Source organism: Alosa sapidissima, chromosome 17 (genome assembly GCF_018492685.1).
Source record: "Alosa sapidissima isolate fAloSap1 chromosome 17, fAloSap1.pri, whole genome shotgun sequence".
NCBI classification, from domain to species: domain Eukaryota; kingdom Metazoa; phylum Chordata; class Actinopteri; order Clupeiformes; family Clupeidae; genus Alosa; species Alosa sapidissima.
In genome coordinates, this window is record NC_055973.1 from 32369194 (window position 1) to 32384302 (window position 15109).

At 45.1% G+C, this 15109-nt stretch overlaps 2 protein-coding genes across 5 annotated transcripts in view; one reads left to right on the forward strand and one right to left on the reverse strand.

The window, feature by feature from the left end:
- pola1 (polymerase (DNA directed), alpha 1) overlaps positions 1-1409 on the reverse strand; it is a 113107-nt gene extending 111698 nt beyond the window's left edge. Inside the window, exons 1-2 of the mRNA XM_042068202.1 lie at positions 1258-1409; positions 545-669 (exon numbers count right to left, since the gene is read on the reverse strand). Coding sequence (XP_041924136.1) covers positions 545-669; positions 1258-1306 — 174 coding nt within the window. The 5' untranslated portion in view covers positions 1307-1409. The remainder of the gene's footprint in view (positions 1-544; positions 670-1257) is intronic.
- A 726-nt stretch (positions 1410-2135) lies between these two features.
- On the forward strand, positions 2136-12477 carry pcyt1ba (phosphate cytidylyltransferase 1B, choline a). Of its 4 annotated transcripts, none has more exons than XM_042068762.1 (9): positions 2136-2273; positions 4994-5093; positions 6347-6463; positions 6723-6874; positions 7535-7613; positions 8256-8398; positions 8847-9035; positions 9764-10002; positions 11432-12477. In XM_042068762.1, the coding sequence occupies exons 1-9, from the start codon at positions 2238-2240 to the stop codon at positions 11439-11441; spliced, it is 1065 nt and encodes a 354-aa protein (XP_041924696.1). In that variant the 5' UTR covers positions 2136-2237; the 3' UTR covers positions 11442-12477. The 4 variants fall into 4 exon arrangements, with proteins under 4 accessions (XP_041924696.1, XP_041924695.1, XP_041924699.1 ...); XM_042068761.1 differs by lacking the exon at positions 2136-2273 and adding an exon at positions 3027-3252; XM_042068765.1 differs by lacking the exon at positions 2136-2273 and adding an exon at positions 3027-3252 and having other exon boundaries at positions 9770-10002.
- The last annotated feature ends 2632 nt before the right edge of the window (positions 12478-15109 follow it).

Here is a 15109-nt window from a genome sequence, read left to right on the forward strand (position 1 = left end):
GTACGTGAGATTTTAAAATATACTTATATTTAGAAAGTAGAATCCATGCAAAAATACATTAAAAACAATTATTTAATAAATATTTCAGGAAAATATAAGTTCATAAAATTAAATGGTTATATGGTAACTGTTTTCACTACATTAGTTTGAATCATTTGCAATAAATGTAGTCATGGATTATTAAAATTGTAAATGTTCAAAATAGTTTTTTTTCCAAATATTTGAATTTTGTATGTGTTTATTAGTTCCAAAGTTGAATAAATTAGACACTGATGGCACAGTGTTCTGTTTTAAGTATTTTCTCAACTTAAAATGCTTTGCGCTGGTTAGGGGGTACTTGGCTGAAAAAATATTTCACAGGGGGTACATCACTGAAAAAAGGTTGAGAACCACTGCTTTAGATTATAATAGGTAAAATTACTTTTAGTGTCAGTTTACTCACAAGTGATTCACATGAAAACATTTGGTCAAAGAGTTGGACAGGTGCAAAGGTTTCAAATGAAATAATGCCGACACGACAGGAGGTGTTCCATCTTTCACTCACCTCATACTTCACTTTCTCTCCCTTCTTGGCCCTTTTCAGCTGCTCCAAGGCTGATTTGCGCCCAACTTTCTCCCTCTTCTCCCTCCTGGAGCGTGTAGCAGCAAGGCCGCAGCCATCCCCAGAATCTATATGACGCAAAACAAATTCATCATGGAGAGTCGAATGCCTGCCATGACATGAAGCGCGCCGTAGACACTAGACAGCTGGCAGGTGACGGGTACGGCAGACTGGTAACGTTGTGCACGAGAAAGAATATCACTTGAGTAAACTTCATACAGAAACCCGTATCACTCTTGTTCCTATGAGAACACATGTCAGATTGGTGGATTTTCTCCAACCCAAAGTATAACGTTGAATTACATGACTAAACTAGCCTAGTAATCTTTGGCGAACGGTTAGCCTCAGTCTGAACATTTCATGTCGACTCACTTAGCTTGCACCCTGAACGTTATCCTAAAAACGTTAACGTTAGGTTAGTCTACGGTTAGGCTATGTCGAAAAAAACACAAGGAGCATGAACGTCTCTACAATTATGTTCGTAGAGACTAACCAGACAACAGTTACATTTATCCAGAACTAGCCGGCTAACGTCAATTCCTTGAGGTAACGTTATCGGCTAACTTGGTCGACAGAGATGGACGCTGCCCCCACTTCTCTGCATGATAATGATAAATCGCTTCTTCACTGTATTTAAACTCACGAAGACCACTCACCAGTGGTTGGACTGTCCATGTCTTTGTCGGTATTTGAAACCGGAGCCATTTGTCTACCTGAGCAGACTCTCAATGTTTGCACGAATTCTTCGGTCACAACAACAGATTCCGCGCCAAAGCGTCTTCCCGGGGAAACTTGTATGGCGGAAATACCGTCACCATGCAAGGGCCAATAGGAAAACTTGGCCACAAGATGCGCTGTTTTACACTGACACTGAGTTGCCCAATGCACATTTATTAAAACTAAACTAAACTAACTAAAAGAAAATATTCTTTAATTTATCCATCCACACTAAAGCATATTTCTTAAGACAAAAGCAAGATAAATAGCCTAGCCTATCAACTAGTTCAAGTCAAGTAGCCTAGTCAAATTGCAGCGGGATTGTGTAATCCCCTATATGTGGCAACTCAACGAATCCTTGAGTTTGGACTAGGCCTATGTTGCGTTTACATTATTGCTTAGCAGGGCCTATACAAATATGCCTATAGCTATGAGAGATGATGATGATGATGTATCCCTATGTTTTACTATAGAACATATTTGACCTATAGCCCAATCTGTTGATAGGCTATATCATACGCCTACCATAATCTAGGCCTAGATGAATTATAACCGCTGGGTGAACGAATGAATTGGGATGTGCGCTTTCACTGTGCCCTTGATGCACCAGAAGTTTTTAGGTATCACAAAGGACGTTGCACTCTCTCTCTCTCTCTCTCTCTCTCTCTCTCTCTCTCTCTCTCTCTCTCTCTCAAAGTAGGAACGGCTAGCCTATGGCATATGCATAATCCAACAACAATGATTTTCAGTCAGCGGGAACAATGGTCATTTAGAGACGCTGAGCAGAAGGACGAGTTGGCATGAACTTTGAGCGCACTGTGCTATCGTCACCACCATCAGACGCATCCAGACCCATCAAGGCGCAAGCAGCCCTGGGCTCACAGAAAGTTCAGGAGAGGAGACTGCTGCACCTCACAGCATGGTGGGAAGAAGACGCACAAAAAGATCACGTAAGGTAGGCCATCCATTAGGCTAATAATTAAAGAGTCTTGATGGGACATATGCATTAGCAATTGTTTGGGCTGTTGTTGCAATCTAGAAATGTACTATCTTTTGTGTGACAAACCCTATTTGAGGACCATGGATGTAGTCTATCTTGTTACAGCCATTAAACTATAGGCTTACAACAACTTTCGATTTTGTTTTTTGGAGATGGACTCGCTGAAAATATTGAGTGGAGCTTTCCTTGTAAGTAACTGAGTAGCCTAGCCAATAATTAGCCCATGCCCCCCTTACATGATGTTTACTTTTAATCAACTAGAATCTGTCTTCCTAACCTCATGCAAATGTAAAAACGTAAACAAGTCCACACTGGTTTTGGCTTTGCAATGCCTCCTTAACTGTGTACAGTTGGAAAGTAGATCCGGCCTCTTCCGTTGTGGATGGTGACATACTGTATGGTTTGAATGTACTGGTTCAGGGATGCTGAGTGATGCTGATTGTTGTGTGATGGTGCTACAGTTGGCTCAGCCAATCGCCACGCCACATGCAAATCAGAGGTGAGGGCTTAGGGCTCTGATTGGATGGCATCAGCCTCCCTCTCGCCGTATCAGAACGCTTTGCCTCATTGTTGTCATCATGAGTAGCATCCGATGCATGTGTATGGAAGCCAGTCCCTCCTCTGTAGCTGTGCTGCAGGGATTGGGAGGTGGGGTGTGTGGGGAGGGGCAGAAGGCGGGGAGGGAATAGGGGATGAAGTGGGGGGAGGCTGACGGCAGCTCCACAAAGCAGCAGCCAAAGGAGAAAGAAAACGGCTGCTCCACACACACACACACACACACACACCCTCTCTCGGACACACAAACACACACACACACCGATGCTGAGTCACAGACAGGTGGATTGACTAACGGACAGACCGAGTGGCCCTCTCCCATGAGCCAGCCGGGAAAAACATGGAGGAACTGGAACACACCTGCCCCCAGCCGCACACGGTGAGCCAACTCGCTTTGTTCTGTTTGTAAGAACGGGAGACTGAGGCAGGGTGACCGGCAAGGAGAGAATGTGTGTTTGTTTGGGTCCATGAGAGAGAGAGAGAGAGAGAGAGAGAGAGAGAGAGAGAGAGAGAGAGAGAGAGAGAGAGAGAGAGAGAGAGAGAGAGGAGGATGCCGGAAGAGGTAAGTTGCCTGTTATGAATCGGAGTGTTCCGTGCTTGGGCATCGCTAGTGTTCCCTGTGTGTGTGTGTGCAACATAGCATTGGCATGAAGGGGGGAGAGGGGGCTGAAAGACAGGCGTTGATCCTGTGTGAAAAGCAGCTAAGTGCAGCTAAGTGCAGTCTCCTTGTGTCAGATATGGAGACAAAGAGACTGCCGGTGTAGGGATGCGCCCAACGCTGCTGCCTCTGTGTCTGGGCATGTGTGTCTGATGGAGGAGTTGGGCCTTTGGTGACGTGCGCTTGCTGACGGCCTCGTAATCCCTCGGCTTGTCCCAGAAGTTGCAGCTGTAACGCGGAGCACGCCCAGGAAGCATGCAGGCATCTGCTTATTTATCCTCTGCCCTTGTGCCATTTCAAGCTCCTCCTCTTCACCTTGTGTTGGATTCTGGGAAAGGTCCTCTACCACATCCTCCGGGTGCTTATGTGTCTCTGTTGCCATGGGAATGACAATGTGCAATGCATGTTGGTTGTTGTTTTTTTTATTGCCAGTGCTGTCTTTTCAGGCTGTTGCAAGAGCAGTTCGTAAAACTCCCTCCTAAAAAATCAAAAGCCATGTTAGTTCTGTGAGTTGTTGTGAATATCATGTTGGCTCCCGTGCAGCTCGTGTGTGGGGCCGGCAGGGCATCTGGTGTCGCATGTCGTGTGTGGGGCCGGCAGGGCATCTGGTGTGGCACGTCGTGTGCAGACAGATGGCCACAGTAGCGGGCAGCCTGGTGTCAGTGCTGGTGTCAAGCTGCGCTTCCTCCACACAATACAGCGCTTGTTCTGCGGGGGAAATATACTGGGCTTTGGCACAGTGGTAATGCTTTTGGAAGCAGCGCCATTTTTCTTTGTATGAAATATTTATGTTTCTATTTTTTGCCTTTCTTTGACGATGCAGTCAGATGCAATGCAATGCAACATTTAGCATCTCCAGATGTCTCTGTCCAAGCTAGTGCTTCTGCATTATCATGTTAGTATGTGTAAGGTGGACTGTTTTATGAAAGGCTGTTCTCTGGTGTCTGGACATACATTGTGGGTGTGCCAGTCTCTCTCTCTCTCCCCCTGCTCTTGAGTGGACCAGGCGCTCTACAATGGAGCTCTGAGTCCTGCACAGCAGATCAATAGCTTGTGTAGAAATCTCCTGTCAAATATCCTGTTAAGGAATCAATACTCCAAATGTGGAACGGAATTAGTTTTGGGAACAGAAAGATACAGTATACATTTGGAATAAGGAGTAAGTGGCAGCACCCAGCTGCCTCGGAGCCTTCACGCATCCCATTAAATCATCTCAGTATGAACTTTATAATCTGAGCAATTGCATATCATAAGTAATTTTGGCCAGTCTGCTTAGTCATCCACTCTGAGGGATCACATCATATTCAAACTGTGTGGATTGTCTGGAATGGAAATGAGCGCCATACTGCAGAGCTTCAGAGAGCTGCTTAGTGATGGTATACTTTTCCTCTACGTTCTCTCTCTCTCACTCATTCTGTCTCTCTCTCTCTCTCCTTTTGCCTTTCTCTCCCCTCCCTCTCAGACTCTCACAGAGCCGGCGATATTTGCGAAGGAGACCAGCTGTGGATGTCGTGCTCCTCACGAGAGACTGACCATTGAGCAAGCCAGACGCGGGACCCCTGGTCAGTCCAGTTCTGCTGTTGTTTCTCCATGCTGTTCTCTCCTGTCTTCTCCTCTCCTGTCTTCTCCTCTCTTCTCTTCTCCTCTCCTCTCTTCTCCTCTCCTCTTCTCTTCTCTTCTCCTCTCCTCTCCTCTCCTCTCTTCTCCTCTCCTCTCCTCTCCTCTCCTCTCTTCTCCTCTCCTCTCCTCTCCTCTCCTCTCCTCTCCTCTCCTCCTAAATCCAACATCCAGTTCTCAAGACCCATTTTCCCACATTAATATTTCTAACCACCCCTCCCCTTGTGCAGAGATGCACAAACACTGGCGCCGAAAGGTAAACTTGTCACAATTTGTCGATTTGTCGACAATTGATTTCACTCTGTTTTACTCCAGAGAGTTCAGGATACTTGCTACTTATGTAATTGTAGTATGTAGTTGTCACATTATGGAAAGGGCTTCTCTAGACTAGAAACCAGCTAGTTTATTTGGTAAAGGCCTAAAAGAATGTGAGAAACCGGCTAGTTTATTTAGGTAAAGGCCTAAAAGAATGTGAGAAACCGGCTAGTTTATTTGGTAAAGGCCTAAAAGAATGTGAGAAACCGGCTAGTTTATTTAGGTAAAGGCCTAAAAGAATGTGAGATAGATAGATCTGATCATGGTGTGAGGCCCCTTAACTCGCACAGCCATGTTTGTGCTTGCTGTCAAGGCGTCTGTGTTGAGCTGAAGTCTTTTCTGCTCCGTTGGGCTGGCTAGAGGAGGTCCGTTGGGCTAGCTAGAGGTCCGTTGGGCTGGCTAGAGGAGGTCCGTTGGGCTGGCTAGAGGAGGTCCGTTGGGGAGGAGGTCCGTTGGGCTGGCTAGAGGAGGGATGGCTTGCCAGGATAGGAACGTCAGACTCAGGGCTCCTCTTTTCAGCCCGTGACCCAGATTCCCCCCATTCAGCACTGAGCGACAAAAGAGAGACAACCAGACAAGAGGGAAAAGCCCTGGAGCAACTAGAGGACAGCAAGCAGCACAAGCTGGTGGACTAGAGCAACTAGAGGACAGCAAGCAGCACAAGCTGGTGGACAGCTTTTTAATGGGAAAATCAGAGGTTTGAGAGACATTGGGCCTTAAAACAGATTCTGTAAAAAACAGAAGCCAAAGCAAGGAACAGACATTTTGGCACTGGCATACAATGGTACATGGCAACTATTTGTAAAACTCAACTCAAACTTTGTCATGCATTTCAATTCTACTGACCGATACATTTCCACGTTCTTGTCTCCTGCCTCCTCAGTGGACCGTCCAGTGCGGGTCTATGCAGACGGCATCTTTGATCTGTTCCACTCCGGCCACGCTCGGGCCCTCATGCAGGCCAAGAACCTCTTCCCCAACTCCTACCTGATAGTCGGAGGTACGACGTAACCTTGCAATCAGACGGGAAGCCATGCAGTTCTTTCACTGGCTCTGAGTGCATCATGTGTTCAATGATGGATGTATTGTATTTGACCTTACTGTGTGTGTGTGTGTGTGTGTGTGTGTGTGTGTGTGTGCATGCGTGTGTGTCTGTGTGCGTGTGCATGCGTGTGTGTGTATGTGTGTGCGTGTGTGTGTGCATGCGTGTGTGTGTACATGCGTGTGTGTGTGTGTGTGTGTGTGTGTGTGTGTTTCAGTGTGCAGTGACGAGCTCACCCATAAGTATAAGGGCTTCACGGTGATGACGGAGGAGGAGCGCTACGAGGCGCTGCGACACTGCCGCTACGTGGACGAGGTGGTGCGGGACGCCCCCTGGACGCTCAGCCCGGAGTTCCTGGAGCAACACAAGGTAAAGATGCCAGTGGGGAATACTACCAAGCTTACCTGGCAACACAAGGTAAGGATGCCAGTGGGGAATACTACCAAGCTTACCTGGCAACACAAGGTAAGGATGCCAGTGGGGAATACTACCAAGCTTACCTGGCAACACAAGGTAAGGATGCCAGTGGGGAATACTACCAAGCTTACCTGGCAACACAAGGTAAGGATGCCAGTGGGGAATACTACTAAGCTTACCTGGCAACACAAGGTAAGGATGCCAGTGGGGAATACTACCAAGCTTACCTGGCAACACAAGGTAAGGATGCCAGTGGGGAATACTACTAAGCTTACCTGGGGAACTTCAGGGGAAACTGCTGATCTCTGCTCTGGGCTGACTTATTGTTTTGAGAGCAGTGTTTACTCCTGAAGTTTCTGGGTAAGCTGTTAAAGTTATTTGTAGTATAACCCTCTGTGTGTGTGTGTGTGTGTGTGTGTGTGTGTGTGTGTGTGTGTGTGTGTGTGCTGTGTGTCTTCACTACACACCCTAGACCACTGTTCCCAGACAGCACATAACTGCAGTCTTATAGCTGTGTGTGTATGCGTGCCTGTACATGTGTGTGTGTGTGTGTGTGTGTGTGTGTGTGTGTGTGTGTTTGGTGCTTAATTCACTGTTATTTTGTGGTCTCAGATTGACTTTGTGGCTCACGATGACATCCCATACTCTTCAGCAGGAACAGAGGATGTGTACAAGCACATCAAAGAAGCTGGTATGAAGAGCTATTAGCAACACCACATCACTGTCAATTAGCTATTAGCAACACCACATCACTGTCAATTAGTCTCTTTTTATTGCACTTCAGCCGTTATGTAACACAACCAATCGGATTGCTCGAAAAGTGTGTCGTGCCACAAGTGCCTCCATTTAACTGACTTCTGCTGTAGAGCACTCAAGCTGCACATGCTCTTGCTGCTGCTGGCGTGGTTTATCTCCTAAAATATTTATGCCGCTGAAGGCTAGGTAATATTGATTCGAAGTGTTCTTAGATGCTATTACAATGTGATATTGCAGAAAAATACGCTCCTTTTGACTAGATTATGATGTTGTATGCGGCTAACACACATACGCATGTACAAATACATCTAAATGTAATTTAGCTTTTCAGTGAATATTTACCATACTATGGGTTCATGAGACTAAATAATGATCATGAATAATGTAATCATTAATCATCAATACCACTGACGTCATAGCAAACTGATGCCAGTACTGGTAGTTAAATTTCCCCTTGGGGATCAATAAAGTATCTATTTATCTATCTATCTATCTATCTAGTGATGGGGCCTATTAGGCCAAATAGAATTAGATGTTTGCTACATAAGCATAATATGTGCTAATGTCCTCTTTGCAGGTATGTTTGTGCCCACTCAGAGGACTGAGGGCATCTCCACGTCTGACCTGATCACGCGTATCGTGCGAGACTATGACGTCTACGCCAGAAGAAACCTGCAGAGGGGCTACACAGCCAAGGAGCTGAACGTCAGCTACATCAACGTAAGAGCCGCTGCCGAGATGCCTGCCAGAGGTCATGACCTGAGGCTGGACTGGTCATTTATTGGGCCTGTTTATTCAACCACCGGTGGTATACAGAGTGATAACTCCTGACTTTAGTTGTGTCCATTCCAGAGCCTTTAATTTTGGACAACGTAGGAATCCAATCCAGTTACACACATAACATTAGAATATGGTCATTTATTTGGAGGGTTTAAACTTCGGAGAATGTAATTTTACACTGATTTGGTCTAGATGAGTTATTTTCCACCTTATTTGTTTGCTTTTAATTACATTTTTCATTACATGTAAAAAGTGGACAGGCATGTTTATCTTCAAACTAACTGCATTTGTGTCAATCCAGAGTGCTTTTTGTAACCTGCAATTAAAAGGTTGTGTGGTCCCCCCCTCCATTAGATTAGATATTGATGTGCTGCTGATGTCTTTGAAGGAGAAGAAGTATCGTCTGCAGAACCAGGTGGACCGTATGAAGGAGAAGGTGCGCACGGTGGAGGAGAAGTCCAAGCACTTCGTCTACAGGGTGGAGGAGAAGAGCGCCGATCTCATCCAGAAATGGGAGGAGAAGTCACGCGAATTCATCGGCAACTTCCTGGAGCTGTTTGGCCCCGATGGAACATGGGTAAGACTATAGAAACGGTACCAACGGTTACCGCGTTTAACAGGAGACATGAACAGTGTGTGTGTGTGTGTGTGTGTGTGTGTGTGTGTGTGTGTGTGTGTGTGTGTGTGTGTGTGTGTGTGTGTGTGTGTGTGTGTGTGTGTGTGTGTCTGTGTCTGTGTGTGTGTGTCTGTGTGTCTGTGTGTGTGTTTAACAGTTAGTGTTTAACAAGAGACATTAAGCATGTCAGTCAGGATTATGTTTAGTTTGAGCTGGTGTTCTCTATATGGCCTTTATAAAGACACAGAGTAAGCAAGGAAGAAGACAGCTAGTTAGGTCTTCAGTGCAAAGTCTAACAGAAGCTAATTTAATAACTGGGCAAAATCAGTGTGCTATATGCAAGAGCTGTATCTATATGCAAGAGCTGTGTCTGTGTGTGTGTGTCTGTGTGTGTGTGTGTGTGTGTGTGTGTGTGTGTGTGTGTGTGTGTGTGTGTGTGCGTGTGCGTGTGCGTGTGTGTGTCTCAAACCTTAACATTGATGACTCAGTTCAATGCTTCCACATGCCATTCACAAGACTCTTTAGAAGAATTCAGAATAAAAAACGGTTCAGAATAATGATCAGTCTGACACTATGATCATGACGAGAGCGCAGACCAGATCTCCAGACACGTGTGTGTGGAAACGGCATTTCATGTTTTGTTGATTTGCCGTTTTCTTTCTATCCCTCCGCGTCACCCCTCCTGGCAGAAACAGATGTTCCAGGAGCGCAGCGGACGCATGATCCAGGCGTTGTCCCCGCGCGGGTCGCCTAGCAACAGCCCTCCACGGGAGCTGTCCCCCCTGCGCTCGCCCTCACCCCCGTCCCTCTGGGGACACGCCCACCACCATAGCCACGCCCACTCCCACGCACGGGCCTCCTCGCCCCCCTCCCCTAAAGCAGCCTCCGCCTCCATCAGCAGCATGAGCGAGGGCGACGAGGATGAGAAGTGAGCCATCACACACACACACACACATGCATATGCACACACACGCACACACACACACACATGCATATGCACACACACACACATGCATATGCACACACACGCACACACACACACACACATGCATATGCACACACACACACATGCATATGCGCGCACACACACACACACACATGCATATGCACACACACACACACACATGCATATGCACACACACACACATGCATATGCGCGCACACACACACACACACATGCATATGCACACACACACACACACATGCATATGCGCACACACACACACACACACACTCACATGCATATGCACACGTACACACACACACACACACACACACACACTCACATGCATATGCGCGCACACACACACACACATACACTCACATGCATATGCACACACACACACACACACACACTCACATGCAAATGCGCACACACACTCACACTCACATGCATATGCGCACACACACACACAATCAATCACACACACACACACACACACACACACTCACACACCTACACACACACATTTAAACAGACTCGCATATACTGTACACACACACATATACATACACACATTCACAAACACACTCACACACACACACACATATACACACACACTCACAAATAGATACATACATGCGTATGATGTGTGCACCCTCTCTTTCTCTCTCTCTCTTCCTCTCTCTCACACATACACAAACACACACAGATGCACAGTCATTTGCACGCACACATGTAAACTCAGTCACGCTTGTCTGTAGCTTCTCAAAACCCCCTCTTCATCACACACACGTAATGCTAACCAAACCCCAGCACCACGCCCAGACAAACACACACACACACACACACACACACACACACACACACAGTCAGACATGCTTATTGATTCCACCATCGTACCTCTGTCCACACCCACAAACACACTTGCTTGAAAACCGCACCTCTCGCAAACACACACACACACACACACACACACCTGTTTCATCAGACTTTCCTGTAGAGCCCGTCAACTTTTCCCCTCAGACATCAGCACACACACACACACACACACACACACACACACACACATTTACACACCGGCAGCAATGACTGAATGCTATATATGATGCTAAACCATAAAAAAATCATCACTGGACTACAGACAGCATAAAGCTGATCATGTGATCATGTGGGCTGAAATAGAGAGCTTGAACATGCAGCATTGTCATCAGTCTGAAAGCCATCACAACTGCCTTTGGCCTCCAGTGCAGATGGACACAGAGGGGGAACACCACTAGAACAGAGGGGGAAAACCACTAGAACAGAGGGGGATGGACAGACATGTAGAGAGTGAGGGGGGGTGGATGCGGATACGTTTGTGTGCAGGTAGAAGAAGACCCTGCTGCTTTTTTAATTTATTTGTTTCATTTTGCAGTTTTGCGTAGAAAGACACTGTGGGGACACCATTAAGGCCAGTCCATCAAAGATGCAGTCTGGCTCATGATAACAAGCAGAGCCCAGTTGCACTGGACATCAAAGATGCAGTCTGGCTCATGATAACAAGGAGAGCCCAGTTGCACTGGACACGGAGCAGAGTTGGATGCAGCACTGGTCAGCCATTTATCATTTGTCTTGCAGGCGTACTCCATAATAAGGGTGCAATGTAGAATCATAAAGAGTTCTAATTAGAACCTTCTAATGAAGGGTTCTTTGTGGAACTCTTTGAGTATTCTTTGTGTAGCATCGTAGCAATTCACTATTGCAGCAGTGAGTAACCATAAAGGGGAAGACGGAGCCTAATTTAGAAACAGGTTCTTTGTGGCAAAGGTTCTCTACACGTCGTTATCTTTTTAAAGAGCTTGCTGAGAACCTTTTTAGAGTGCCACTGAGCTGGTCAAGCTTGCTGAGAACCTTTTTAGAGTGCCACTGAGCTGGACGAGACATCACTGACATCAAGAGCATTTTAGATTCTTTGTATTTTTTTTTTTGGTGTGTGTATTGCAAACAGATTAGCATCAGATTGTATCCTTCGCTTGTAGCCATTATGCAGTGTGTCCATTCTGTTGTATATATTCATCCAATCAGACACACGGTCTGAATGAGGGACTGTTTAAATGATTTCAGATTGTGTGAGCACACCTGGTATGAGGCCGCAGGGTAAGGGCTCGTCCGGTCCTCTTGTAGGTCTGACCGCAGAATAGCCACACCTGCTGCACTATCACAAAACTTCTGAACACACAAAGACTTCAAAAATATGATGTCAATCAGATCAAATGTACGCACACACACACACACACACACTCACACACACACACACACACACACTCACACACACACACACACACACAAAGCCATTTCCACCTAGAGATACTGTAATGTGTATGCGATGTATGGGACCTTGCACTCTGTACAAATGTGTTTTATTCTGTTTGATTTTTATGATCTTATTTTTATGTATGATTTGAAATGGCTTAAAATGTAAATAAATAGTTCAATAACAAATCATACTTGGCAGCCTGTTTGAATCTTTTTGTAATTGTTCAGAGTTTTGTTTACTAACAAGGGTATACAGCACCCTCCACGGACAAAGAGCCCTCTCCTGATACCTATACCATCTCATGATTAGAGAAATATACCATCTCATGATTAGAGATATATACCATCTTATGATTAGAGAAAGAGCCCTCTCTTATACCATCTCATGATTAGAGAAAAGACAACAGACCCTCAAAGAGCCCTCTCCTATAACATCTCATGATTAGAGAAAAGACAACAGACCCTCAAAGAGCCCTCTCCTATACCATCTCATGATTAGAGAAATATACCATCTCATGATTAGAGAAAAGACAGCAGACCCTCAAAGAACCCTCTCCTATACCATCTCATGATTAGAGATGATTGGGGGGGGGGGCTTTTGTATGCCCTTAATGCGACAGGAAGTGAATGGGAGAGAGAGCAGGGGTTGGATCCAGAAAGGACCACGGGGCGGGAATCGGACCCGGGCCGTCGGCGCACAGCTGCGCCACAGCTGGGGCCTATAGATTAATTTTCAATTTCAATTTAATTTCAATTTCAATTTCAATTGAAGTCCTCTTTTGCACACTCTCCTTGTAATATCACCCCACTGGTTTTTCATAGATTATAGGATTATCTACATTCAGATTAGGGCAGTGGTTCTTAAACTGGGGGGTCAGGACTCCCAGGGGAGTCACCAAAAATATGGGAGGGGTCACAAAATGATTTGCATGATTCTCACAGGTTTTTAGACCAACATAGCCTACCTATGAGACTGACATTAATGCCTTTGGTGTTGACATAGCCTACCTAAGACTGACATTAATGCCTTTGGTGTTGATATAGCCTACCTATGAGACTGACATTAATTCCTTTGGTGTTGACATAGCCTACCTATGAGAGAAGACATCTTTTGCCTCTGCCTCCAATCTCATAACATTTTTCAAAGTGAAACCAGATTTCGCCAGGATCAGAGAGAAGGGGGTAGCAAGACGTCACCAAGAACCACTGGAATAGGGAGCTGATGAGGGAACTTGATTTTGTGTTCAGTAAACCGATCTGGACATACGTTTTGGATCATCGACCTACTGGATTATCCAACCATGAGCGACCCACTTTTAGTGTCAGAGGCATCCAGACCTCCATTAGGAAATGTTTCCAATATACCAGCATCATAATGGGCGTACAGTATGCATTAACTTTGAAATCATTGGTCCAGCCCAACCAGTCACATTGATCAGTGATTCTTAATGCTACAGTAGGCTACTTCCTACTTCCTCCTATTCTTTACAGACCGGATAGCAACTCCAATATTCAGCAACTCCAGCCATTTATATTAATTAAATGACAAGAAAGGCTTTTCCTGGCATGGGTTTTAAATAATCTGTAACAGTGACCTAAGGGGATTCCCGAAAGAAGGGGGGTTTTGCCTCTATGATCATCCTACTGACTGTGCCTAGGGTAGGGACAAACATGGGTCAATTTCCAGGCAAATTTGAAACAGTTCCATTTGATTAGAACCATAAAGCATTCCATTCACTTCGTACATTTGCTTCCCCTTTGTCTTTACTTCTCTCTCAAGTTGAAATTAATGGGTTACACATTACCGAGGCATTAACATTGCAGGCGTAACAGCTCTTAATTATTGTTTAACTATATATGTGGGCATTTTCAGGCAAGTATCTGTTTTCATACCCATTTCCTGACTCATCAAGGTCAATGCACCACCTTCCCCTTGTTTGGAGTATTCTGTAGTCATGTTGAAGAATGACCAGGGCATTCGACCTCTGTGTGACTATTTTCATACCTTACTGAAACAGGAAATCATGGACTACTGCTTGAAAGATCATTAACACTCTGACTAACAGCATAACTCTCAAAAAGAATTTCAAGTTTTTGCCTGAAATTGCACTGTGCCTATTTACAAGGGCATTGTTCCCCCCTCTTCTGGGGCCTACCATCAAATGTTGGACCTCTATAGAAAGCTGAGAACCTCTAGTTTTCGTAGGAAACAGTCAAAATAAATGTGTGATGTACTCACAAAGAGTTACAGAGGCTAGAATATAGTTTTTTTTCTTTCTGCCGGATTACAAGCATCTCTGAACTGACCACATTTCAGCCCTCTAGCTCTCTTGATATCCCTTAGAAACACAACTGAGCCCTAGCACCAGGTCTTGTGAAGTTGTGTGCAAAAGTAGATCAATATAGAATGAAAATATGAGTGCTTTAGACTATTATTTGCCAAGGTATGCCCATGCGTTTTGTAAAATGCCTATGGATACTCCCCATAGGACTTTTTGTTATCCAAAATGCATACTGACAATCAAATGCTTACTGCACATGAACCCCTTTGTGTAGAAGCATAATCCTGGTCTCAAATGAAAGGTTACACTTTGAGGTTTCATGCTTGTATTTGGATTATACTTCAGGGATTCTGATATGGAATGACTACACTAAATATGGAATGATTACAAAAATGTCTCTATTTTTGCATTTACCTTGTTGGTTCAATGAGTGTGTATAAGATAGACTATACATCTGTACAACTAATATTGGATAACACAACATGAAGATTCAATTTCTATGGATTCTTGAATAT